The sequence below is a fragment of the Eleutherodactylus coqui genome, chromosome 4, assembly GCF_035609145.1.
Source record: "Eleutherodactylus coqui strain aEleCoq1 chromosome 4, aEleCoq1.hap1, whole genome shotgun sequence".
Taxonomy (NCBI): Eukaryota; Metazoa; Chordata; class Amphibia; order Anura; family Eleutherodactylidae; genus Eleutherodactylus; species Eleutherodactylus coqui.
In genome coordinates, this window is record NC_089840.1 from 261,578,638 (window position 1) to 261,606,401 (window position 27,764).

Here is a 27,764-nt window from a genome sequence, read left to right on the forward strand (position 1 = left end):
CAGCAGTCACTCACCCATTCATGAATTCATGAATGGGTGTGTGAGTGAAACCGGCCTCTGATTGGTCAGGCTGTGACCAATCAGAGGCAGATCATTCAGCAGGCGGGGATTTTAAAGCCCCGCCGGCTGAATAGTGCCGAGAAGCAGTTCAGGAGAACTGACAGCGGCCGCGGCTGGACTCCGGCTGCAGCGGAAAGGTGAGTATACAATTTTTTTTTATTTTAACACATTTTAGCATGAATTGCAGGGAAGGGTTTATATATTTAACCCCTTCCCGACAATTCACCCCGCGCACGCCAGCAGCCCATTGCTTTCAATGGAGCGGCTGTATTGCCGGCTCCATTGAATTCAATGGGCAAACATCGTTCTTCTCTGCCACAGCTGTAACAGCTGTGGCAGAGAAGAATGATTTGTCTTCTATATGTTCTCAATGGGGTCGGCGCTGCTGCCGCCGGCCCCATTGAGCGCATATACAGAAGCGAACAGAAATCGCAGATCGCAGATAGGTGCGATCTGCGATTTTTTTGTTCTATAATTTATCGGACGAGCGCATAAAAAGCGCTCATGTGTCCGATACCATTGCGAAGCAATGGTTTTAAAAAATCGCCGGACGCATGCGCATGCGCAAATCGCGGCAAAAAACGCCCGTCTGACTAAGCCCGTAATCTGTAGCTTCACAAGGGTAACCACTCCAACTAGTTTGGCCCATAGTTATAACTAACGACAAAATGCAGGTTTTCCTTGTGAATCTACCTTTCTAGATAGTCATTTCACTGGCTTTTCCTTCTCTAGTTTTTGCAGAGTTAGGAGAGTATGTGAAGCGTAAAACTGAATAAGAAAAATATGTTTCTATGTTTGTGCAGAGCCAAAAGCAGCAGATATGAAAAGAAATGTGCATAGTCGAAGCAATGCAATAAATAATAAATCATCCCATTGTGCTTTAACTACTTAAATTGCTGAAGGTGGATTTCTTTCAGACACAGTCACACACCACCATTACACTGAAGGAGTGCTGGAAATAAATCGCTTAGTAAGGTTCAGTATAATAAATTTCGTATCTCTGAAGAAGGAGACTAGGAGACTTCTCTGTCTTGGCAGGAAGCAAATCGGCATAGATCTTGTAGACGTCCATATTGAATCTGAACATAGCTGCTGCAAAGCTATTATAGCATGAATCCATGCCATATTCTCCATCATTTTAACCAAATGATGCACAGAGGCTCAGACGTTTGCACCATGGTCAGCTCCAGGTTTACATGAGCTCTGGGGAGAGGAGACTTAAAGGGGTTGTCCTGCGGCAGAAATGTAAATTTTTTCTCTTCCCAGTCCCCTTTCTAAAGCAAACATACTACACTACCCGTGGAAAGCGTTTTTAAAGAGCGTTTCCACTCACCATTAGCTCGTTTCGTGAACTTATAAAAATTCTTCTTTCAAGATGGCCGCCGGTCCTTTCCCAAGGTGCACCGCGGTTTTCTTCCATGATGCACCGCGGGTCTTCTCCCATGGTGCACCGTGGATGTTCTTCTCCAGTCTTGCGTTCCACTGACGATTACAGCCACCTCATTGGCTGATTGGCACCACGTGACGGAGGCGGAGCTACGATGATGCGGAGAAGAGGGAGGAGCCAGGACGCAGCTCGTGAGCCCAGAGGGAGACAGAAGAGGAATCCTTCAGTGAGCAAGCGCGACTGTTCGTGCGACCAGAGAAGAGGCTTGATCGTCGCCATGGAGACGGGGACGCCAGCACCGGAGGGCGTAAGTGTATAACTTCTGTATGGCCAATATTTAATGCACGATGTATATTACAAAGTGCATTAATATGGCCATACAGACGTGCTGAACCCCACTTGCTATCGCGGGACAACCCCTTTAATAGCTGTCTACTAATATCTGAAGGGCTGTCACAGTGCAGAGGGATCAGCCCTATTCTCATTTGCACAAGGAAAGACTAGAAGCAATGGGATGAAACTGAAAGGGAGGAGACACAGATTAGATATTAGAAAAAACTTTCTGATGGTGAGGGTGATCAATGAGGGGAACAGGTTGCCACAGGAGGTGGTGAGTTTTCCTTCAATGGAAGTGTTCAAACAGAGGCTGGACAAATATCTGTCTGGGATGATTTAGTAAATCCTGCACTGAGCAGGGGGTTGGACCCGATGACCCTGGAGGTCCCTTCCAACTCTACCATTCTATGATTCTATGGGGTGACAGTCACAGTAGGCATTTTTAGGCCTATATAGGCTCTGTTGCACCTTAAAGGAGATGTCCCGAGACAGCAAGTGGGTCTATACACTTCTGTATGGCCATAATAATGCACTTTGTAATGTACATTGTGCATTAATTATGAGCCATACAGAAGTTATAAAAAGTTTTATACTTACCTGCTCCGTTGCTGGCGTCCTCGTCTCCATGGTGCCGACTAATTTTCGCCCTCCGATGGCCAAATTAGCCGCGCTTGCGCAGTCCGGGTCTTCTCCTCTTCTCTATGGGGCTCCGTGTAGCTCCGTGTAGCTCCGCCCCGTCACGTGCCGATTCCAGCCAATCAGGAGGCTGGAATCGGCAATGGACCGCACAGAAGCCCTGCGGTCCATGAAGACAGAGGATCCCGGCGGCCATCTTCAGCAGGTGAGTATGAAGACGCCGGACCGCCGGGATTCTGGTAAGCGCTGTGCGGGTGGTTTTTTTAACCCCTGCATCGGGGTTGTCTCGCGCCGAACGGGGGGGGGGTTTAAAAAAAAAAAAACCCGTTTCGGCGCGGGACATCTCCTTTAAGAGTCATTTGCTGTGTATGTCGAATCATTTATAGGCATCGATGTGCCCCTGGAGTCAAATATAGGCTCCATAGTGCCCCTGAGTCATGTATAACCTGTGCTGTGTCCCCCAGCATTAAAATAATAGTCGCTCAACTACATTATGCTTCCACGGCTTTCTACATTCTCTGCCTTGGCCTCATCTGGCCAGGATGGTTATGGAAGGATGCAGGCATTATGACATTATAGCACCAGCATTGTGAGTGCCAGACAGTGGACCAATAAGTGCTCAGAGGCTTTTAACCCTTTAAGTGTCGCTGTCAAGTTCTGACAGCGGCATTTTACTATGTTTCCCTGAAAATAAGACAGTGTCTTATATTCATTTTTGTTCAAAAAGGTTTAACTTTTTTACATGTATAGCTGCCTGGACACTATTTAAATTGACTTTTTAAATTAACTGTTAGCAGGGCTTAATTTTGGAGTAGGGCTTATATTTCAAGCATCCTTAAAAAGCCTGAAAAATCATTTTGCATCCTCAAAAATTCTGGAAAATCATGCTATGTCTTATTTTCAGGGTATGTCTTATTTTCAGGGAAACAGGGTATATCCTGAACACCCACCCCCACAATAAGATGGCAAGGTGCCTTCTTAAGGTCCCTAGGGCTGCCATGAACGAATGCGTTGATAGGTTGCCTGTCAAAATGTGGTATTACATTATAGTGTATGAGCGAACAAACGATTGCAAGTTCAAGTCCCCTATGGGGACTAAAAAAACAAAGTAAAGGCTCCAACCCACTGGCGATAGGTTTTCTTGAGATGCGAGAGTGAGTGAAAACACATGATTATGGAACCAATGATTTTCAATGGTTTCATACTCATTTGTGTTGTGCGCACTCAAGCCTCACAGCGCTAAGAAAAACCTGCGCCAGCCCCATTGTAAATATAGGGAGTACATCGTCCTTCCCTGACGTAGCTGACGTAGCTGTGCACAGAACGCAAATGAGTATGAAACCAATGAAAATCACTGGTTTCATATTATTGTGTTTTCACTCACTCTCGCTTCACAAGAAAACCTATCGCTAGTGGATTGGAGCCCTAAAGATAAGAAAAAAAAGGGTTTCAATTATTGGAATGTTTAATCTATTAAAGTAACACAAGTGGTACAGCAAAAGTAAAACTATATAAATTTGCTATCATCATAATTGTACTGACCCACAGTTTACTCCCGTGGGGAGTAAAGAATCCCCAGCCACAGCTGTCACAGCTGTGGCAAAGGATTTCTTCATTCTTGCGGGGGGGGGGGGGGGGGGGTAAAGAATCCTCTGCCATGGCTGTCAGAGCCGTGACAGCTGTGGCAGAGGATCGCGATGTTCTGAGTGCTGCCTGTGATTAGTCACAGCACTCAGCCAATCACAGGCAGCATCTGGCCATTCATTGAATATTTACACGGCAGCGTCGGAGAGGTGTGCATATGTATAATTTTTATTTAATTTTTTTACACAAATGGATGATTTTCAGAGAAGGGCTTATATTTAAAGCCCTTCCCTGAAAATTACTGCAGGGGTTACCTGCAGCCCATTGCTTTAAATGGAGCTACCAGCAGCACCTGCGGCCCCATTGCAGGCAATGGGCATGGACCTGCATTCATGCACGTTTGTGCACTTACATGGGTGTGCGGTTTTGTGCGCAACTATGTACGGCACATGCTCATGTGAAAGCACGAGTGGAATTCAAATATTTATGACAACACTTATGAGCCTTTTAACCCCTTGAGTGGCACGCCCGGAAATTTTCCGGGACGAGCTCCACTGCCGATAGTAATAAAGCCCGGAAGATTTCCGGGCTATGTATCACTATGGGAGCTGCAGAGCACAATGCCACAAGCTGTGACAGTGTGCTCTGCCTGCACTGTCCCACAGAGAACAAAGCAAGGGCTTTGAAAAACCAGCAGAAGATATTACCGATCTGCCAGCAGTCTCCTGCTTCTAAGTCTCCTGCTTTGTTTATAGGTTGCCATAGAGACCATCTGCTTGTCAGAAGCAAGCCGATGGTCTCTGTGGCAGGGAGAGCTAGTGCTTTGCTGTCAGATGACAGCTAGGTACTAGCTCTTACAGCAGAGATCAGAGAAAACCTCCGATCTCTGCTGTGTTAACCCTTTACATGCTGCAGTCTATGTGACTGCAGCATGTAAAGAGCTGTCACTGCAGCATGTAAAGGGCTATCACCATCGGACCCCCGGAATGTGATCAGGGGGTCCTGATGGGTCCCTGTGGAAGTCCCTAAAGGGACAAAAAAAAAATGTAAAAAAAAACAAAAGTAAAAAAATAATAAAAAAAAAATAATAAAAACACTTGTCTCCCTTTACTTGGTAAAAAATCAAAAATACAATCACACATGTGGTATCCGTGTGCGTCGTAATGACCCAGAGAAGGAAGTTAATACATTATTTAACCCCTTAATGACATGGCCCCTTTTTTTCTTTTTTCCCCATTTCTTTTTTTCCTCCCCCCTGTTTAAAAAATCACATCTTGTCCCGCAAAAAACAAGCCCCTATATGGCCGTGTCAATGGAAAAATGAAAAAGTTATGGCTCTTGAGACGCAACTGCAAAATTTGTGGAAATTCAATGATTAGACCATTTTAAAAAACCTGCCCTGGTGGGCACGACAGGGTGGTAGGAAACCCGCCACTCAAGGGGTTAAACTGTGACAGTTTGTATCTTTTGCGCGACCTGCATGTCTCAATCATAAATGTACGTTTCTTTCCGTATGTTTAAACAATCTGTATGGATATGTTTCTCAGACTTATGTGTTTTATTAAGCATTTCTTAATAAAAAGAAATTATATAAAAAAAATGAAATCCTCACTTCACTCAAACCCCACGAGCTCTTCTAGACCGTTTTGAAACGTGAAGTAAGAGGTTTAACAGCAGTTCTTTGCACACGGATGAATAGTACATTTGTCTAAATTGATTTGCACAAAAAGAAGGTGCAACTTACACCAGAATTCTGGCACAACACCAATAATAAATGTGTTTCTATATGTTTATGTACAGACATAGCAATTGTTAACATGACTGACTCATCACGGGAACTCGATCTACATCATTGTATTTAGTACATCGTAGTTAAGTTGTCTTAATCCGTTGAATGTCAAGTTGATGCTTCCTAGTTGTGTAATTTGCCACTCACGTAGCATGTTAAATTTTCCGTTCACAAGAACTCATCGCAGGCCGTTACACAAAAATGTTATTTAAATGTTTCTACTGTGTATTTCCACTTAGCATTAGGGAAGTGGCATGCTAGTTGAAGAAAGGGAATGAAATTAATGGTTCTCTGTCTTTTCTTTATAAAACTTTGTCATTATATCTTGAAGGTCACAAATGTCCATTAAGACCAATTACAAGAACAGGATTTTTCTGATTTTTAGGATCTTAGAAACGCCGGAGCTCATTGTTCCCGTTAACAATAAAATGATTGCAGTCATGAAGTTTATGATCTGGGGCTGATGTCTCCCTGTGTACAAGAGAGATTAAAGTTTGAGTAATTTTGTTTCATAATTTTTTTTTTTTGAACATTCAATTTTTATTGAAGAATTTTCAATCATTTACAAAATTCAGTAATAAACATTAATATGCATCTTGTTAAGCTCTTCACCAAAATTTTTATTTATAAAGAAAATAAAGTAGAACATAAACAAACTAACTAAGGGCTCCCACACACTTGCGATTGCGTTTTTTGTTAACGCGATTGTCAATGGGACTTTCTATTGTAAAAAACGCAATGCACGCAACTGTGTTTTTGGTGCATTGCGTTTTTAACATTAGAAAGTCCCATTGACAATCGCGTTAACAAAAAACGCAAACGCAAGTGTGTGGGAGCCCTAACAGTTCTTGAATCAAGTCTTCAGGCTAATATGTGAAAGAATAGTTATCGTAAGAAGTTTGACATGTAACAAAAGTTGCTCTGGATCCAGATTCCCCTATCCTTCACATATTTTCTCTTTTTGTTAGAGGCTCAAGAGTATATACACTTGAACCAGCTTTCATGATATCAGTTACGGATATTGAAAGGTAATTGATCAGAATCTAAATTTAGTAGAGCCAATGCAGGATTAGGAAGAAACTGTATGTCGTGGATATTAACTGGAAAACCTAGCCTGAAATGTAAGGACAATTCCACCCTAGATGAAACAGGATTCCGTCTGATGAGGCATATCTCCAGCAGCACTCAGAATAACGCAAAGAGATTTTGTTAAGTCTCTGAGGTGTGAGGTACCATCTGTATAGTATTTTACGCAGGCTTTCCAAAAGATTTGTGCACCTGGAAATTAGTGTTATGGAAGCATAACTAGATAGCCATTGATCTTCTGTTATGGGGGATTGCAAGTCTGCTGCCCACTTTTCTTTTATCGCTGCCAGTGGGTAATGTATGCAGGAAATTAGTATTTTATAACATACAGATATACCTTTATTGGAGCCCTGAAAGGAGTTTAACCAGGCTTCTAATTTCGAAAGCACATTGATTCTGGTGGGGGGAGGAGATTTTTGTAGTAGTTGGCTATTTGGAAATATTTAAATAAATCTGTTCTAGGAATTTTGAACATAGTTATGAGCTCAGGAAAGGAAATAAAACCACGATCTGTCCAAAGCTGATATGTCTGGGTAATTCCCTTGCTTTTCTAGTTGTAGTGATCTAGAGCTTCTATTGCAATAGCAAGTATATCTCTATCTGCTTCATGCAGAGAGGAAGTGATCAGGCCTTTTTTAGCAGCTATTATATTTTCCACATTTGTTTTTCCATACTTGTAAAGTAGCAGAGTTGAAAGTATAGATGCAATTGAAGAATAGATGCGCTAGTAAGTAAGAATTTCCAACTTATAGAATTCTCAAATGGAACCCATAGTTTTGAATGATCGTTAAGTCAGAGGGATCTAAATTGTTCAAGGATGGAGGCACAGTAGTGTTGTATGATTGAGGGAGAACTAAGGCCCCTTTGATGTTGCAATAGAATATCTGATTTAGTTCTAGGTTTTTTCTTCCTCCAAATAAAAGATTGTATAAAGCATGGAATATTTTTAAGAAAAGAGAACCATCATTTTAACTATAGAGATTCCAGCTAGCCAGGAAATACCATGGGTTCTTAATTTTTCTAGGTCTGCTTTACTCGAAGGGTTTATGATTTTCTTCAAATAGTTTTGATGTAGAAGAGATCAGGGAAATACCTAGGTATGGTATGGAATTCTTAGCCCAGGTGAAGTTCTATGCATTGTTTAAATGTGTCACTAAAGACTTTTTGATTCCAAGGTTGAGTATTTGTGATTTTGAGAAGCTGATTTTATAATATGAAATTTTTGAGAAGCGATCGATGATTTGGGAATAGGCAGGGAGGTAGCTGGATTTGAGAGTAAACGTATTATGTCATCCACAAATAGGCCTATTCTGTGATCTTTTTCTCCTACTTTAATTTCATGGATATTTTGAGAAAGCCTGATATGACTTGCAAATGGTTCCATTATTAGTGCAAAAATCAAAGGAGACATCGGAACAGCCTTGCATTGTGCTGTTGCTGATCGTGAATGGTTTAGATAAAAAGCTTGAAGAGTTGACCAAAGCATTTGGTGACGAGTCAAGGGACATAACTGCTGATAGGAAATTGCCTTTAAACCCAATTTTTTTTAGAATGGTATGTAAATATTCCCAATGTACCCTGTTGATTTTCACATCTGTATTTAGTAGTGAGATAGGTCTGTAGTTGTAGGGGGAAGTATGTGGTTTTCCAGGCTTAGCCAATGTAATGATGGTGGTGTTGAGCATTTCAGGTAAAAAAAGAGTTATGTGTTACAGCATGGTTGAAGGTTTTCAAGAAATAGGGAGATAAAACAGGGAAGAAAGTTATACAATATTCATTTGTGAGACCATCTAGGCCTGGTGATTTCTTTTGTTTTGGTTATGTGATAGTGTCTAATATTTCTGTTTTAGATATTTCTTTCTTTAGGAAATCTTGTTGCATGACAGAGTGACATATCTCCTAGGAAGTTATCTATAAGTGCTTGGTTGGGATGTGAAATGGATGGGTCCATATTTAAGTTGTAAAGTGTGCAAATTCTTCTGAGATTTCTTGGGGGTTTGTTACTTTGTTGTTTTGAGAGTTTAAGAAAAGGAATTCTTGCTTTGATTTCTTTAGTTTTGATTTTGTTGGCAAGAAATTTAGAAGCTTTATTACCTCTGGTGTAATGAGTTAGTTTAGTTTTACGAATATATAACTCATATTTGTTTAGTGATAATTAGTGAAGTTTAAAACAAAGCTGCTTTAATTCAATCAAGGTTTCATCTGAGTACAGATTTTTATTTTGGGTTTAAGGGTTTTGATAGATTCTAGGAGATTCTCCATTTCCATTAATCTTTGTCATTTTTCAAGAGCAGCTTGTTTTAAAAAAATGTCCTCTCATTACTGCTTTGTGAGCATTCCATATTGAGGTAATTGAAATATCCTCTATGTCCTTTAGTTTATTGTATTCTGTGAGAGTATGTCTGATGTGGCAGGAGAATTTGAAATTATTAAGGAGATAGTTGTTGAGTCTCCAAGGGGAAGAAAGAGTGAAATTATAATTTTCATTGATTGTAATGGATACTGGGGCATAATCTGGCCAGGTTATTAGGCCAATGTAAGAAGAGCTACTTCTTTGTAATAGCCATCAATCAACTAGAAAAAAATTAATATGAGAGTAGATTTTGTGTGAGTCAGAGAAAAAAAGAAAAATCCCTCTCATTGGCGTGTTGGATTCTCCATACATCATACACCCCCTCTTTAAAAATCAAATCTTGGACATCTTGGGGTCTGCCAGCTGACACAGGGGGATTTTTATCTAGAGCCAAGTTGGAGACAGCATTAATGTCCCCACATATGATAGAATCACCTTATTTGACACTGTTGAATTGATCTAACATTTTATGCGAGAAGATAGTTTGCTTGTAGTTTGGAGAATAAATGGACATTATGTTGTATGGAGAGCCATGGATTACACATATCAGTATGATGTATCTGATGTATCTACCATCTTCGTCCGGTATAACCATGATGCACTCAAATGCGAATCTGTTCTTGACTGCAATAAGAACAGATCTTTTTTTGTTAACTGCATGGGCAAAAAACTTGAGAAAAGGCCCCATTATTGACCCTAATTTCATCCCTGGCATTTAGATGGGTCTCCTGTGTACAAAAGATATCACATTTTTGGTTTTGATTTTCTTTTCACAGAAGGGAACGTTTATAAGGACTGTTTAGCCCTTTAACATTTAAAGAACAAATTTTAAATACCATGGGAATATTGTACACAATTGTTGATTGAGCTCTGCGGGAAGTACCAGTGCACAGCATCAGGAACATCTGGTGCTCGTCCACATAACCCTACCAGAACAGATACAAATAATTCCATTGCTTTTAAGAAAAGTAGGGGGTGCAACATAGCGGGAAGCAGATAGGTTAAAGTAAGACCCTCCACTCTGTTGCATGAAGCCGAGAAATTAAAATGAGAGAAGAACTAATAATAATTAGGTCGCCGTGAGGCAAACTTGTTATGGAATGGATTGCCAGGTTGACTCTGTGAGTATTTGCTCCAAGTATTCTCCAAGGCTCATTTATGTTAAGTGGGTGGGGATAAAGGCTTGTTTTGTGGCACTTTGTTCCTGGATTGGCTGATTGAAGAAGGCCCTTTTGATGGCGAGTGACACATGCCTTCTTGGAGCATGCTGAGGAACCACTTGACAACGATGTCCTTCATCTCTTTAGGCAAAGAAATTTTGTTGGTGGTTCCAGTCTTCCTGCTAAAGTAGCTGTAGATAGGTCAGAGAACAAGGATATTCACTGAAAGTGATGTGGAAGATCTTTGAATTTGAAGGATGATTTAAGTAGGGCCTCTTTATAAGGGTAGAAGTGGAACCTAGCTAATACATCTCTTGGTGTTCCTGGAATTTTTTTGCTTTGGAATTCTATAAGCACTGTCTATCAAGAGGTCTCGTTCAGCTGATTCTGGAAGGATTGCCAAGAAAAGATCAGTGATAAATTACATCAGATTGGAATCTTGAATGTCTTCTGGAATGTTTCGTAACGTAATATTATTTCTCTTTGATCTGTCCTCCAAATCAGCTACTTTGAGTCTCATAAAAGTGATGTCATCTTCTATTGTATTATGGGCATCCACTAGAGAATTGTGAGCTACTGCAAATTCCTCCACTCCAGGTGAGCCGTGCATTCTCCGATTACTGTGATGTCTGTGTGTATGGCTGAGATGACGTCTTTTATATCTTTTTGTATGGATTCTTTTAAGTCTTGAAACATAGACTTCATCAAGTCGTCTGAAATAGGTTCTGATGTGGCAAAGAGACCAGGGGTGGGGGAAAACGCTTGAAGGAGATTTTTGTTGTTCATTTGGAGTTGGGTTTCTATGCTGTGGTGAAGATTGTGTTGCAACAGTGGAGATAGACATACTGAGATATGACATCTGGTGACTTTGTGTTGAGGCAGTGAAGTAGTAGCGGGAAAGAAGGCTGTTAATTTTGGTGGGCTTGCTCCTTTCTTTTTACTCCTTGTCATTGTAGCCATAGTATCCACAGAGGATTGCAGATACCAAGAGAGGAGAGAGAGATAAGGATTGAGCCTGCTGTAGACACGGTGACCATACTCTGTGTTTTTAGGTCATATTAGTAACATTATGCATAGAGCTCTCCTTATGAGGGTTAGAAACTGAGAAATGTATTCATATTGCCTCACGCATAACCATATAGGAAAAGAGAAACTGGATAGATTTATTTTCTTGCAGGACTCTGTTGATCTCTAAAAGGTTGCAGGTTCCATCAATACTTCCTGCACCTCTCCTGTTTTTTTTTTGCTTTTCTGTTGTTAGCAATAGAGCATGTTATTGTTGACAGGACCTCTTTTTCCTCGTCTCAGACCTTATGGCTGTGCCTGTTTCTTTGCTTTTTCTTTCCCTCTCTTCTCTGTCTCTTTTAGGAGAATTGTATTTCCACCCCTCACTAAGTATCCAAGATGGCTACTGACCTGTTGGAGGGGATTCTAAAGGTATTCAGAGGCCAATGGAAATCAATTGGTTATGTATGCTGTTGTAAAGGGGAGGAGGGTAAAAACCCAGAGCTGCTCCTAGGCTGGATGTCTCATAGGAGAGATTCCTATCTTTCCATATGGAGCAGTACTTAGCTCCAGGCCATCTCCAATGATACAGTCAGCTGTAGTCTCTGTTGTCTCCCACCCCCTCCAGTGCACACTAACAGCCTCACTCGCTCCAGAGAGGGTCTCTCAGGCTGCTGCTGTATTTTCCTGAATGCAGGCGTGACCCCACAGAGCTCTGAAGCCATTTCCAGTTAGCGGCATCCAGAACTTTAGACCAAGGATGGAACAGGCCCCACTAGGCTAAAACTCCTTGTCTGTGAAGCGGGACTCTGGAAGCAGTGTGCTCCTTCTCCGGCGCAGAGGAGCACAGCCAGAGGATGTAGGCAGCTTTCTTGGTGTGGCCGAGGCAGGATGGAGCCAGACTCTTCAGAAAAACAGGCCGGAACAGCGGAGCTCAGTAAGATGCGTCTTCTCGCTATGAATGTTAGGCCACGCCCCATGCACTAATGATAAATGTGTTTCTACATGTTTATGTACAGGTTTAGCAATCATTAACATGATTGGCACATCATGATGACTTGATCTGCATCATTGTATTTAGTACGTCTTTGTTAAGTTGTCTTAATCAATCGAATGTCAAGTTAATGTTTCCTAGTTCTGTAATTTACCACTCATATAACAGCTTAAACTTTTCCCTTTACAAGAAATCATCGCAGGCCGTTACACAAAATTTTATTTAAAAGTTGCTACAGTACATTTCCACGTATCACTTCTGCTGACTATCCCTTAGCATTTAGGCAGTGGCACGCTGGTTGATGAAAGTGAATGAAATTAATGGTTCTCTGTCTTTTCTTTATAAAACTTGGTCATTATATCTTGATAGAACTGTAATTTTCTAAAGAAAATAAGCACATAGTAAAGGTCACAAATGTCCATTAAGACCAATTACAGGAACAGGATTTTTCTTTGTGATTTTTAGGATCTTAGGAACGCCAGAGCTCATTGTTCACGTTAACAATAAAATGATTGCAGTCATGAAGTTTATGATCCGGGGCTGATTTCTCCCTGTGTACAAGAGAGGTTAAAGTTTGAGTAATTTTGTTTCGTAATTTTTACAATAGGATGATTAGCAGCCTGTAATGTTCCTCCTGGGCTGAGGAATGTAATTAAGTGTTCTGCTTCAAAGCATTTGATTCACTGTGCAGGTTATATTTTTTGTAAGACCAATATGTTACTATTCCTATAACCGCAGGAGTGTATTGAAATATTAAGAAGAGAAAAAAATAGCATAAAATTTCCTATGTTCTTAACTCCAATATGCAATTATACTTTGCATTCTTTTTATTTTGTTACATTGCAATGTCATATTTGTACTTTTTTTTTCATATTAATACAAAAATGCAATTACACCTACGGCACACTATTATATTTTGGGGCCATGTGCTTTAACAGGCATTGGAATGTCCTTCATCTAATCAGTGAAACGTATAAGGATAGGACATGCCATGAGTTTTTTTTATGTGGACAATTGATTCACGTGAAAAACATCCATGTGTATAGCCCAATATGCTACAATGGGACGTGTGGTTCTATGGACAGCACACTAGGGCAACATGTGGGAAATTTCTAAAAACTGCAGGATAATAAATATTGAGATTTGTTTCTCTGATAACTCTGGCTGTGGTAGAGAAAAACATAATAAAAATTGAAAATCTGAAAAAAAAAACTTTTACATTTCGCCTCCACTTTGTTTTAATGCATGTGAAATACCTGAAGGGTTAACAAATGTCCTAGATGTGGTTTTAAATACTTTAAGGGGTGCAGTTTCTATAATCGGGTGATTTATAGGGAGTTTCTAATACACAGGCCCTTCAAATTCACTTCAAAACTGAACTGGTCTCCGAAAAAAATTGAGTTTGGAAATGTTCTTCCAAATTTGAAAAATTGCTACCATACTTATAAGCCTTGTAGTGTCGAGAAAAAATAAAAAGGAAAGGTAAAAAGTGATGTCGACATAATGTGGACATATGGTAAATGTGATTTATTAGCTATTTTGTGCAACATAACTGTTTGTCTTATAAGCAAAAAATGTCACATTTTAAAAAATGCAAATTTTTCTAAATTTTCTCTTAAATTTAGATTTTTTTCCAAGTAAACACAAAATCTACCAACCAAGATTTACTATGGACATTAGGGCTGACACAGATACAATTCCTCTATCCTTTATTTATTTGTCTCCTGGCAGGGGAGGATTGGACTCCATACCATTGGGGTAGATCTGGAGTGATTGAGCTCTAGGTCTGTAGAGTAGTGTCTCGTTAGCATAGCTTAGGTATCGTGGGTCAAGCTTAGTATTATCAGTTTGAGCACATTCTCTGTGCGCTCTTTAGTAAAGTTCTAGATGTCATCTACATTTCAGATTGACTGATATGGGAAACTACTGTATCTATGACTCATTAGCTTCCTGAAGAATTGAAAAGTCCAATAGAAATGCGTTGAACCCACAATGAACCAACTGACAAAATCTATGCAGGGGATTGGGTTCCATACCATTGGCTTCCATACCATTGGGGTGAATATCGAGTGATTGAACTCTAGGTCTCTAGAGTAGTGTCTTGTTAGCATAGCTAAGGCATCGTGGGTCAAGCTTAGTATTATCAGCTTGAGCAAATTTTCTGTGTGCTCTTTAGAAAAGTTCTAGATGTCATCTACATTTCAGATTGATTGATATGGGAAACTACTGTATCTATGACTCATTAGCTTCCTGAAGAATTGAAAAGTCCAATAGAAACGCGTTGAGCCGACAATGAACCAACTGACAGAATCTATGCTTTCAGTAAAAAAAAAATCTTTTGAAAGACAACTTTTTGTCTTTACACTTTATTTTGAAATATAATTTTGTTCCTTTTAAAGCTATTAGTGAATATTAGCAACATCTATTTCTATTAGGTCCCTCAATAGACAGAAACCTAAAAATGGAAGACGTTCATTTTTAAACCTATGAATAATAAGAATGGGTGGACAGAAATAGCAGAAGTATTTACATTGGTCATATGCTTACCTGTTCACCCATGTATAAAGTAAAGTAATAAACTGTGGGTAAAATACAGAGGTTTTTGATTACTTTATGTTACCACCTCTGACCCGAGTGGGAGGTCCAAAAGTCTAATATTGGTTGGTCACTTTTCACACCTGGTTTTGTGACCATTCTAGTAACAACAGTGACCAGTTGGATCACACCATGGATGCCGTCATCCCCTTGATCACTAACTAGTTGCCCTATGAGTGATACTTACCTTCTATGTGTGTGACCCTCTTAGGAGGGCCATTATTTGTTGTTTTCTGTCTGTCAGTATATAGCCCTGTTTTTAATTACACACAATAAAGGTTACATTTTAGAGATCCTCCTCTGTGAAAGTCTTAAGATTTACTATGGACATAAACTAAAATGTAACATTATCAGAATCACTTGAATAAGTAATAGCATTCCGAATAAATAATAGCATGTCCGATTTAAAAAAAATTTGGTTTGCTCAGATAGGCCAAAACTGGCCCAGGGTAAAAGTGGTTAAAGCAAAGGCTACACAGCAGCATGTGTCACGCCACACAAAGATCACAGCGTCACACTGCATTGTTGCTTTCCTTTCTTTTTTAAAGATTGTTTTATCAGTTTTTATTATAACAGTAAATGCGTAATTTTCTTCAACAATAACTATTTTTCAAGAAGTACAATAAGGCACTTGTGGAAGAAGCATTGGAAAAAGTGTGGTAGGTCTCTAAATAACACTAACATGTAATGGCGGAAACACATACAACTATACAAAATTGTACAATTAGTTGAGCTACCTGGATTGTCAGAGATATGATAACTAGTAGGAACCGTACTTAACAAATTGTCATACAAAGATAGCCAAGAACAATGAGTGCTTACCTCCATAGAAACAAGCAGTAAACTTAGAACTCTTAATAAAAGAATACTTAAGAGGGGGGAAATGCAGATGTGGTGGAAAGATGAGGTAAAGGGAGGAGGGATATCTACACAGTATATCTGAAAGTGACAATATTATATACTGTCCAGGCCTTCAAATGGGCCTCTAACTAGAAATCATCAGGAAGACAAGGAGGCCAAAGTGAGATATTCAGAAGAGATACAGAATTTAAACTATAGTTTCCAGATCTGATGGAAGTGTTCAAGGGAGCAGGCTGCTGGGATGGCCGTTTCCTCAATAAAATGTATTTGGTGAACCTTAATCAACCAGCTTCTCATAAATGAGTGTTGTGAAGCCCTCCAGAGGAGGAAGATGATGGGGGGAGGGATCTTGCTTTCTAATGATTGTCATTGGTGTCATGTTTTGACCTTCAACTAACTCGACTGCATAGTGAGAGTTGCAGAAAGTCCAGCTTAGTTGGGCTTTGGTCACAGATTGCAAATTGCATGCAACTTTTTCACCATAGACATACGTGTAAGTCTTGCCTTTGACCTGTCTTCAATTTGGCTGTTGTTTAAAAGCTAGATCGCAGCTTTGAAATTGTCATGTGACAGCAAGTCACGGACAAGTCACACAAATTTTTTGGTTGCACATCTCATGTAGCAAAGTAGCCCGAGGCTAAAACCTTTCAGAGTCTGATTTCAGTTAACATTAAAAAGGAATGATTGTCATCTTTTCTAATGGTTAACATATGCTTTAAATATCTGTCAGCTGGATGACAGACACTTCCTCCATGAGAAAAAGAGGATTAGTATGTTGAAATTCAACAGTCTAATTCTTCTTCCTCCAGACATCTGCCATTTGGGGAGAGTTAGGACACCACCATATGCATCAATTAGTCAGCTGATCCTGCTGAAATTGGCGGGTTTGACTGACAATTCATCTAAATTGTATCGACATTTTAAGTCAAGCCTTAGATTGAAACAATCTAGTTAACTTTGTGAAATATTTCCTAGCATTAATATGTATATATCCATCAATTTTTTTCAGATTTTTTTTTCACTTTTCAGTTCAATGTCAATGATTTTCATATTTTACAGATAAAAGTAAAGAAGCAAACAGAGCAACTTGTTCAACTGCGTTCATTTTACATTCAGAGAGAAAAAATAATACTGCCAAAGCAGATGAAAAGGTTTGTCTTTTCCAACTTCAGAAAGTAAAATGATTTGATATGTACACATGTATATTTCAAGGACAGAAAATATATTTTTTTCAATTGAAAGTCCTACGACTTCATCCTATTGTCTCCCTAATTCCGCTATGAAAGCATTAGAATTTCGAATTTTCAATAAATATGTATAATTCCATAGATTTGTCTAATATTGTACAATTTCTTCTATAATTAAATTACTTTTTTATTAATTTGTTTGGGTAAATAAATTGAAGAAATGTACATTAAGTTGATACATTTTATAATAGGCTTGACTTTTTGGTTTATGCTCTTCATTAAATTTTTCATATATCGGATTCAAGGACAATGGTTTGAAGATGTCAAGTGAAGAGGGCTGTGTGGCTAAAATCAACAAGCCTGTGGCATCAACACCGGTGCCTGGATCCCCATGGTAAGACCCTAGGAAGAAAAAAATTGTTCCCCTTTTTCTGATTTTGTCTATTTACAAGACTGTATTTACCAGGCAAACCTAGCACACATTTAGGATGACATAAAAACTAGTTTATTAACCCTTTCCAATCCACTGTCTGACATCTGAAGACATTCTGTTTGAAGACTGTACAGCTCCGATGTCAGAAGACGTCCAGCAGGGTATTCTTACTGTATATTACTGGCCGCTCTGTTGTCGGGGGGCCTCTCCAGCATGCCCCATATAGCAGTACTGGCTCTAGCCAGCAGATGGTGCCATTGTATAATGGCAAAAAGAGAAAGCCCCCTAGGAAACCCTGAATCCAAAATTGGATTGCAAAGGGTTAACGTAAAGGGATTTCTGTGCAAATACTATTGATGAGGTATATACAGGATAAGTCATCAATAGTTGATAAACTGGGTTACGGCACTCAGGATCCGGGCCGATCAGCTGATCGGGGACTTGCTGTCAATGTCACAATACACAGGGGTCAGGGTAGAAGAAGTTGGCTCTTATCCCTGTGTAGTGGCTGGTGCTCATAATTGCAGGCACAGCTCTCATTAAGATCAATAACAGCTGTGCCTGCAGTTACAATTGCTAGCCACTATACAGGGGACAGAGCCAACTGCTTCTGCTCCAACCCCTGTGTATTGTGGAGCTGATGGCGGGTGCCAAATCAGCTTTTTGGCCATACACACAAAAACCGTGAAAACCCCTTTAACTTTTTTTTTAATATTCTACTTTAATATTCCACTGGGTTCCATCAAACAAATTTTTCATTTTTTAATTAATGTAACTGCATGAGGAATTGATTATTTATTTATTTAATTGGGAGTGGGGGATTGTAGGTTTTTGAGCATAATGTTCAGGTATTAAAAAGGGGTTATCATGGGATAAAGTCAGCAGGGCATTTTAATACTCCCATTTGGTTATCCAAATGGGTTCTTCTTAGGCATAGCTCATGGCACTATACGTCAAGTGGACATTCCCTACTGTTCACTGGCAATGGGTGACATCAGACTCTTAGCCAAGTCTGACATCACCCATTAACAATGAACATCACCCACTTGGCTCATTAACAGTGTTGGGAACTGGACCTAACAGTTACACCAGGCTAACAGATGGGAACATAAAAAAAATTAAAAGGGACACAGTCAGTGGGGCATGGCTGCAGTGCTATGCAGCTAGTCTTGCTGACTTTATCCCATGACAGGTCCTCTTTAAATTGACTCGACTCCTCCAATATCCTCCAATATTCTATGTTCAAATCATACTGCATGTTTATTGTGATGGGTTCCCTCTACATTGTGTTACCTTAGTGTTTAGTAGAAAAAAACTACAAAAAAAACCAAATCCATCTTTTTTTTTTAATTTAACTTTTATGTCTTTCACCATTTGCATTTCTTTAATCCATTACAATGAGAAAGTAACTGTTAATCAGTCACTGTCCAGCTGTTTGTCATGTGGGCACATCTGTTGTACCCATATGTTCAAAGCATTGTACATCACTAGCATAACTATAGGGGATGCAGGGGATGCGGTTGCACCCGGGCCAAGTAGCCTTAGGGGGCCCATAAGGCCTTTTTTCTCCAGTACTATGAATAAAGCATTATAGTTGGTGGTCCTGTTACTGGTTTTGCTTTGGGACCCGGGAGCTTCAAGTTCCACCTCTGCATTAAGGGGTTAAGAGAAGTTGGTGGGCCCCAAGGTAAGCTTTTGCACCCAGGCCCATGAGCCTATAGCTACGCCTTGCTGTACATGTTTGGTATTGTGCATTGTCATTCTTAGTCTGAAGTTTAAATGTGTTTTGTGGCATGTTGCATATTTTCAAATCACAGCATGTTTTATGTTTGGTACATTTGTGAACATTTGATGAAAATGTCACCTTTTGCATTGCTTTTGTTTCCTGCTGCAATCTAGTAAGTGTGTACAAAATATTAAACCCAATTGTTTATAAATTTTTAATTGTTTTAGAATTTTTTTTTTAATCTTGCCCTTTCATATGATATGTACAGTATCTAGAATCTCCTATTCTTGAATATGTGGTGCTATGATTTGGACACTTTTGCATTTTGCCTAAGGGATCTGTATTTCTATGTGTGTCATTTATGGGACTCTTGCAGCACGCTAGCTGCAATCAGGAAGTGGAGCTGTGAGGATTTCATGGCATTGGCCCCGGTCCATTTGATTGCTTCTTTAGTGCATGCTGCCTGTCATTCAACACTGTGTGACAATGAGTGCCTTCTTCCTATCACTGCAGAAGGTCTGTGGGGTGTTGTCTTTCGGGAATTCCTCAGTAAGCTCAATGTATAATGGGAACTTCTTCATAACCCTACTACAACATCTTCTGTGATGCTTAACTGCATGGCTAACAGAGAGGTGTTTCCCCTAGCAGGCCCATCAGCCATAAAAGAAGTGTATTTATACCGGGCCCACCTTTACATGGGTGCCAGCTATTTACTGCCTAAGGAGTTAGCTGAAGGGGGTCTGCTACATCATCAAATTGCCTGTGGCTATATATTCTTTGTGGAGCTTTTTCACTTCTACTAAATACTATGCATATACATTGCTCTTACCTTCTACATTTAACATCTTCCCTATCCCCTATCTAGGGACATAATAGGCCCTTTTTGTTCCTGATGTAGGGCTGTCCCTATTGGGGCGATCACTCTGCTCTAGGTTGGATTTGCTATACCAAAGTAAATTAGCGAGAGTGTTTTACCATTTTTTGACCTTGTGTTCCCAGCATTTGGGTGATATAATACATGTCTATGATGCTCCATTGTGGACATTAATTACTTACGTCTTGGTCTGATATGTTTGCGACGTCTATGGAGAGCACCGCACTTGCACCCAGCACAAACATAACAAGGGACCTTATATCTACAGATAAAAAATAGCTCATACCATTGTAGGTAGTAGCGACCCAAGATTTGATTAAGAATATGGCACATCCTCTCAACTTTTTGGATAATAATCCGGCAAGTGCTGATGGCTTATTGATCCATTTTCTGGGAAATGAACTAGAGAATATAATATTGATCCATAAACTCTGAAGTGGAAGTCTATAATACGACGTTATGTACCGCAGAGTTTTGCAGCCTTGCAAATTTTACTTAGGTTTTTGGAGCATTTTTTTTTATATAAGCCAATGAAGAAAATATATCCATGTTTAACAACAATTTTATTAAAAAAAAATTCAATATTTTTTGTCAACTTGAAAACTACTAAAGCAATTTTACGACACTTCTGATAATAAAGTTGGATTTGCATTTAAATTTAATGTGCCTGTGAATTCTGTAGCCAAATTTATGTGTGAGTGAAAAACGGCTCTGCAGAGACATCATAAAAATGTGTTGTACGGCTGTGATAATAAATGTTTCTCTGACAAGAATCATAAGCAACATCTCTCAAAACTACCTGATTTTACTAAGTTATTTATTTTGTAAAAAGATATCATTGCTTTTGGGGACTATGATCGGCTCCAGTGAGATTCGTTTAGTCTATATTTTGCCTGGAGAATGGTGATCTTCTTCTCTCTCTAGTCTGTAGAGTATATAAAGATTATTCAATTAAGGAGCTGCCCTCCAAAAAAGGAGGTAAGCTTCCTTTAGCCTAATTCCAGCTCTGGGCTGATGAGGACTAAAGGGCTGAAACAGATCTGTCCACAAATGGAAATCCCTGGTTATATCCTAGAATTGAGATGTTTTAAGGCTTTGATTTACTATTTTTACAGGCAACATCTCCGTTATAAAGTAAAGTTATTTGCATATTCCTCCCAGGGAGCATTGCTTTCTTGCTGATTCTCCCTAAGGAAAGTCGGTGCTGCAGTTTGGCTTAAAAAGAATATAAATTTAGTTTTCTTAAACAGGATCAGAGATACATTGCTTCTTTTTAAAATCAGAATTCATTTGGCGGAGCTGTAAAAATAGGATCTTCCTGTAGTGTGTGTAGAATGAAGCCCAGGGAGGACCCACAGCAGCAATGCATAGGGGATCCTTGTAAACCTCTGTTCTACAGAAAGTCATAATGTATCATAGGATTTTCACCGTCATTTTAAAATATTTTAACTATTGCTGGAAGTTCCTGTAAAACCACTGTGTGAAACTGACATGGAAAAGGAATTAGGAGTTTTAGTTAACTGAAAATGTATTTGGAGCATCTAGTGTCAGGCAGCTGCTGCCAAGGCAAACATGGTGCATCAAAAAGGGTATTTGCACATGACGAGAACATTCTTTTTTTACTTTTTACAAATCACTCGTCAGACCACATGTGGAATATTGTGGACTGTTTGGGGGCACTGGTACTCAAGAATGAATGGGTTGAACAGCAGGCAGCAAAAGTAATAAATCAAATGGATGGATTAGAATACCAAGAAAGATACAATTAGGGCTATTTAGCTTAAAACAGAATCCTGAAGGGCGACCTAATAACTATGTATAAATATATCAGGGGACAACACAGAGATTTCTCCCATGATCTGTATATACCCAGGAATGTGACTATAACAAGAAGCGCCTTCTACGTCTTGAGGAAAGAAGGTTTCTACACCGGCATAGAAGAGGGTTCTTTACTGTAAGAGTATTGAGACTATGAAACTCTCTGCCTGAGCGCGTGGTGATGACGAACTCGCTAAAAAAGCTCAAGAGGGGCCTTTCTTAAGTGTTACAATGTTACCAGTTATAGTCACTGGGGAAAAGGGATGATTTAGGAATTTATTCTGATTGCCAGATTTGGAGTCAGGAAGGAATTCTTTTCCTGAGATGAGGAAAATTGACGTCACCGCGTGATTTATTTTGCCTTCCTCTGGATCAACATTGCAGAATAATAGGCTGAGCTAGATGGACAGAAGCCTTTTTTTCAGGATTATAATCAATCCCCTCATAAGTAAATAGAACCTTATGAAAGGTTCTTTTAAGAACTGCCTTTCTAATGGATTTAAGTCCCTTCTTTAATACTAAGGGTGGCTTCACTCCAGTGTGTTTATGTGCGTGCATACGCGTGCACAAAAACACATGTCTATTACAACCAATGCATTTCCTATGGTGTGTTCACTTGTTCGTGTTTTACAGGCATGCGCCTGCAAAGTTAGGCCATGCATGCACCATAGGAAATGCACGCATTGCCCTCAATGGAGATGCAGCTGCTGCTGCCTGCTCCATTGAAGGCAATGGTCTGCCGGCACCCCTTAATTGCTTTTCAGGGAAGAGCTTTAAATATGCGCTCTTCCCTGAAAAGCAACCATTTTACTGTTAAAAATAAATAAATATATATATATATATATATATATATATATACTTACCTGTCCCCCCCGGGGATGCAGAACACATCTGCCACATGTGGCAGATGTTTTCTTCATCCCCTTCATCCCTAAAGGGATGCACCTGTCACAGATGTGACAGATGCAGCAAAGTAATTCTTCATCCCCACGGGGAATAAAGAATTCCCTACCGCAGCAGTGACAGATGACAGCTGCGGTAGAGGATCCAGCTGCTGGTACTCCTTAATTGTTCTTCAGGGAAAGGCTTTAAATATAAGACCTATCCAAAGGATAGGTCATCAATGGTTGATCGGCAAGGGACCATCTCTTGGGATCCCCTACGATCAGCTGATCCTCAGCTTGGTGTCAGTGTAGTGGATTGCGACGTTATCATCGTAGTCAGAGCCGAAAATGAGAGAAAAGCTTTACTCCCATTGGCTCATTGTTGCTGTGACCAATACGAGGAGCTGAAAGTGTAATGGAAGACATCTCTCCCATTGAGCCTTTCTCTCACACTTCCAGCTCTGACCATAATGGCGATATCTAGCTCCACTACACCGACAACAAGCCGGATGATGAGCTGATTAGCGGGAATTCTGAGGAACGGACCCCTCCAAATTAACAATTGATATCCTATCCCAAGGGTAAGTCATCCATAGTAAATACTGCTTTAGGTGTCAATACAGACTGAGGATGGTCAGGAGCCACATTATGGTTTGTGAAGCCTCTTTCACTTAGCTCCTAGCTACATAATCAAATGATAACTAATATCCAAGAGTCAGTGGGACCATTGCATATTCCTTTGGACATGATTATTGGGGGACACATCTATCTGACTAATTAATTTTCTACCAGTAGTTATCCAAAGTGTATGGCCACCTTCATTTATGTGCGGCAATGTAAGATTGACAATATAGTCCTCATTGTGAGCTCAGATATTGTACAATGTCAATCACACTTGATCCAATAAGTGCAGTGGTGAGCTTATTGTACCTTGTCAATTTATTGTTAACTTGTACAGACACTTCTGCTTGCATATAATACATTAGCAGACAGCTTCTAAGTAAGTAAAATGCCACTTTTTGGCAGAGATTCAAGCCAAGGTGTAATTTTCTTGCAAGGATCCCCATCACATTGAGTCTGAAAATGTTGTAAATATGTTGTATTGAAGGAACACACTGTTGATGCGCTCTCACAGAATGGCATTATTGGTGCTAACCGGAATCTGCATAATTTACAATGCATCTTAATTGCTTTCTGCTCTGTTTAATAACACAACTCACATGCCCAGCTGCTTACTGGCACATAACCATATATTTACTCCATCAGGTGCTCAGTCTGTACGCTGTTTAAGCATCACTGATGCAGGTGGAACAAATTAGTGGTTCTCAGATTTACAAGGGACCATGAATGTAATCTACCTTCATCTCATACATCTACAACTATACATAGACATGCTTTGTGGTTTGTTTACCGGATATGTTCAGTGCAATGACATGATGCTCTATCATTTCAAATAAAATATTCCGCCTTGTTGTTCTCCAAACCTAAAAAGGATTTTGCACGCTTCCTTAGGAGCTCACCTTTCAATTCTTCCAAAGACACGTACACCAAATAATTTTTTGCTGACTAGATGTGAAACATAGATTACCAGACATAAAATATAAGTATTATATTAAAGCTGGATGCAGCAAATATATTTCTATGTCCAAATCCGATACAATTAAGGTGTCCTAAAAAGACAGATATACACTCCAAGAACAAATGCTGATAATACAAGATATTTTATGAGGATATGTAATGGGGGAGCAGGGAATTCTAACTTTAACCTACTAGTGCAAGGGAATCCTACCTAAAACTAGGCATTTGCCCTGATAAGGGCGGCTCCACATCTGGAATTTAGGGTAATCCCAATATGGTGAGAGGGACTGTGACAATAGCTTGATGTTACACAATGATTTGGACCAAAAAAGTACAGGAGAAAAAAATGTTACAATGCCCCAGAGTAAATTACCAAATAGACTTATCTGGACTCAAAAGTAGGACTGGATCCAGAACCACTGACTAAACCAGGAACACCATCAGACTGAGTATAACTGGTGTCTTCTATAAGAAGTTGCGGGAAGTCAATGGGAGTAAAACTTGGGTTCAATAATTTGACTTCCAGAAGATCTACCAATGTAGCCAAAGCCCCCCAAATTGCAGCCATACAGTTGGGGAACACTGTTCTCCCCACAAAAATTGGTAAAAATAGTGTACAGTAGTGTAGGGGTCAATCGTAGCACAGGGGTGTCACTGAAAACAAAATAATGCCCATATAGGGTCTCCTAAAATGTGCCAAGGAAGATAGCAGGTGTGCTGCTTGTTTTAGAAGCAAGGTCATAAATTTTACAAAGAGAAATTCCACCAGGTGAAGACAACACTCAAGCATGGGCTTACTCCATGGAATAGCTGTAGCGTGACCAATATTTGTCTATCCAAGGACAATTCTACCAGGTGAAGAGAACAGCCAAGCACGGGCCTTTTCCAAGGAAAAGCTGTAGAACTACAGCTATTTCTTGTATTTTAGAAAATTCTCGTGTTAGAAGAAGGACAAGGAGGGAACATGGCGGAAGCAGGAGAAGGAGAGCAGCAGCAGTTCTACCAACAACACCCACAACAGACCCTTGAGGGCAGAGTGTACTCCTCATGGAAACATGAGAGATACAGTTCTGTATTTCCATATTGACATATTTTTCATTTGGGAGGGAAGTGATAGGAGAAACATGATAGAAGCAGGAGAACAGCAGCACCACAACTGCCACCAGCAGCAACAGCACCTTGAGGGCACGGGGGGTGCAGAAGTCAGGTGAAATCCACACCTGGTTAATTTTTATAAATGCCAAGTGATCCACATTGTCTGTGGACAGGTAGATGCATCTGTCAGTTATCACCCCGCCAGCTGCACTGAACACCTTTTCTGACAGCACACAGGCAGAGGGGCAGTCAATCACCTCTAGACCATATTGTGCAAACTCTGGCCACTCATCCAGCTTAGACACTCAGAAGTCAAAAGGGCCAATGCCATGTCTGAGTACATGCACACAGGAGCTGACATACTCTTGGACCATCATGGATAAGTGCTGCCTATGACTGTCAGTTTTACCCTGTGCTTTAGCTGCAGGCTGTGACAGGCTGAAAAACTATGCCGCACCTCTGTTAGATCCCGCCTGCTTCCAGTGGTGGTGCTACTGCGGCAGCTTTCTGCTCGTCCACCATGAGTCACACCGCTGTAATCCATTGTGGATGCAACCCCACAATCAGCTGAAAAGGCTTTCCTCAAGCTGCTTAACAGCCTACCATAATAGTGCTGCATTTTGAGGTCCCCCTCTCTACTGTTTTGGTGGGTGCTATGCAATGGTTCTTCGGCAAGCAGTGCAGAATAAAAGTACTCAAATGCCTTGAAGTGCCTAAGGGTGATTGTAAACATTCATCAGGGTCAGGACTTAGTGTGTCCTCCAGCTGGTCCCACCACCCACGTAGAATAGTTGGGGTTAGTAAAGGATGGAAAGAATGCTGTTAGCCCTTTCCCCTGTCTCTTGTTCTGTATTATCCCCCTCCTCTTCATTCCTCCTCTTCCTCCTCTATACTTCTCCTATTGGTAGGGAAATGTGTTGGAGAAGAAGCCCCCCTTTCTTGCCCAAAGCTTCTCTCCTTGTGGTATTAAGTAATGGCGGACTAGCCAGACAGTTAGAAAAATTGAATTCCTTCCACCTCCACATCCTCCTTCTGTGAAAACAACACATCATTGTTTTTGAGGCCCTGTAGTGTATGTTCCAGCAGGCTGACAACAGAGGTGGGCATACTGATTAGTCGCTTCCGCAATACAGGCTAAAATGACACACATATTTTAGATCTGCAGCCATTCCACATGTGTCAAGTGATCGAACTCCATACAGTGTCTGCTAATGGCATACAAAATCTGGTACTCAACAATTACTCTTTGCTGCTGGCTTAGCCTCTACAGCATGTGCAATGTGGAATTCCACTGTGTAGGCACGTCACAGATGATATGGTTCGGTGGTAGCCCGAATGTCGCTGCAACCCTGCAAGACGAGAGGCGGCTGGGTGTGAACATTGAAAGTGTGAACACAGCTTCCTGGCTTTTTCTAGCACTGGATTTAAACCGGAGTAATTGTTAGGAAGCACTGCACTATAAGGTCCATCACATGGGCCAGCAAGGTACATGGGCTGCCAGCAAGTTGGCCCTATTGTCTCATATGACCTTGTCTGTCTCCAGACTGTGCAGGGTCAGCCACGTGTTAGCCTGGGCCTGAAGAGCCTTCAACAGCTCTTTGGCCATGTGGCTGTACTTCCCTAGACATATGAGTTTTAGGACAGCATTTTAGTGTTTACATGTGCATCACTGTATGAAGGACAGATTTTGTCACATATGGATATTCATGCCAATGTGGAGGGTGTTGAAAGATGGTATGAAGAGGTAGAGAAAGAGAAGGGCCTGATGTTGGTGCTGCTGTGACTAGTAGTAGCTGATGCTGACTATACAGCCCTATGTTTGTCTGTGAGAGCCTACTCCATCTTAGCATGGTGCTGCTCTGCAATGTTTCCCACTTCCTCCCTTCCCCCATGAGCTGATATCATAACTCTCCCTGCCTCTCCATGTTTGATTGAGTACTTCATCCTCTTCCACCTCCTCTTCATCGTCCCCCTCCTCCTGAGTGGACTCCCTGTCACAGTGAGCACCGGGAGCTGGCACCTCCATTTTCACATCCGCTTGAGTACACATTGCCTGTGGAGGGCTGACCACAAGCACCAACCCATCCTAATCTTCCCCTTTGTTTGGCATCAGTTCATTTAACCATTTGCAATCCAATTTTGGATTCAGGGTTTTCTAGGGGACTTTCTCTTTCTGCCATTGTACAATGGCATCATCTGCTGGCTAGAGACAGTACTGCAGTATGGGACATGCTGGAGAGACCCCCGACAACAGAGTGGCCAGTAATAAACAGTAAGAATACCCTGCCAGACATCTTCCGAAATCAGAGCTGTACAGCCTTCA

The 27,764-nt window shown here is 40.5% G+C and overlaps 1 protein-coding gene across 1 annotated transcript in view; it reads left to right on the forward strand.

Moving 5' to 3' along the window:
- The window catches only part of TCERG1L (transcription elongation regulator 1 like), a 256,994-nt gene that overhangs the window by 170,220 nt on the left and 59,010 nt on the right, over positions 1 to 27,764 (forward strand). Inside the window, exons 6-7 of the mRNA XM_066601194.1 lie at positions 16,906 to 16,997; positions 17,339 to 17,427. Coding sequence (XP_066457291.1) covers positions 16,906 to 16,997; positions 17,339 to 17,427 — 181 coding nt within the window. The remainder of the gene's footprint in view (positions 1 to 16,905; positions 16,998 to 17,338; positions 17,428 to 27,764) is intronic.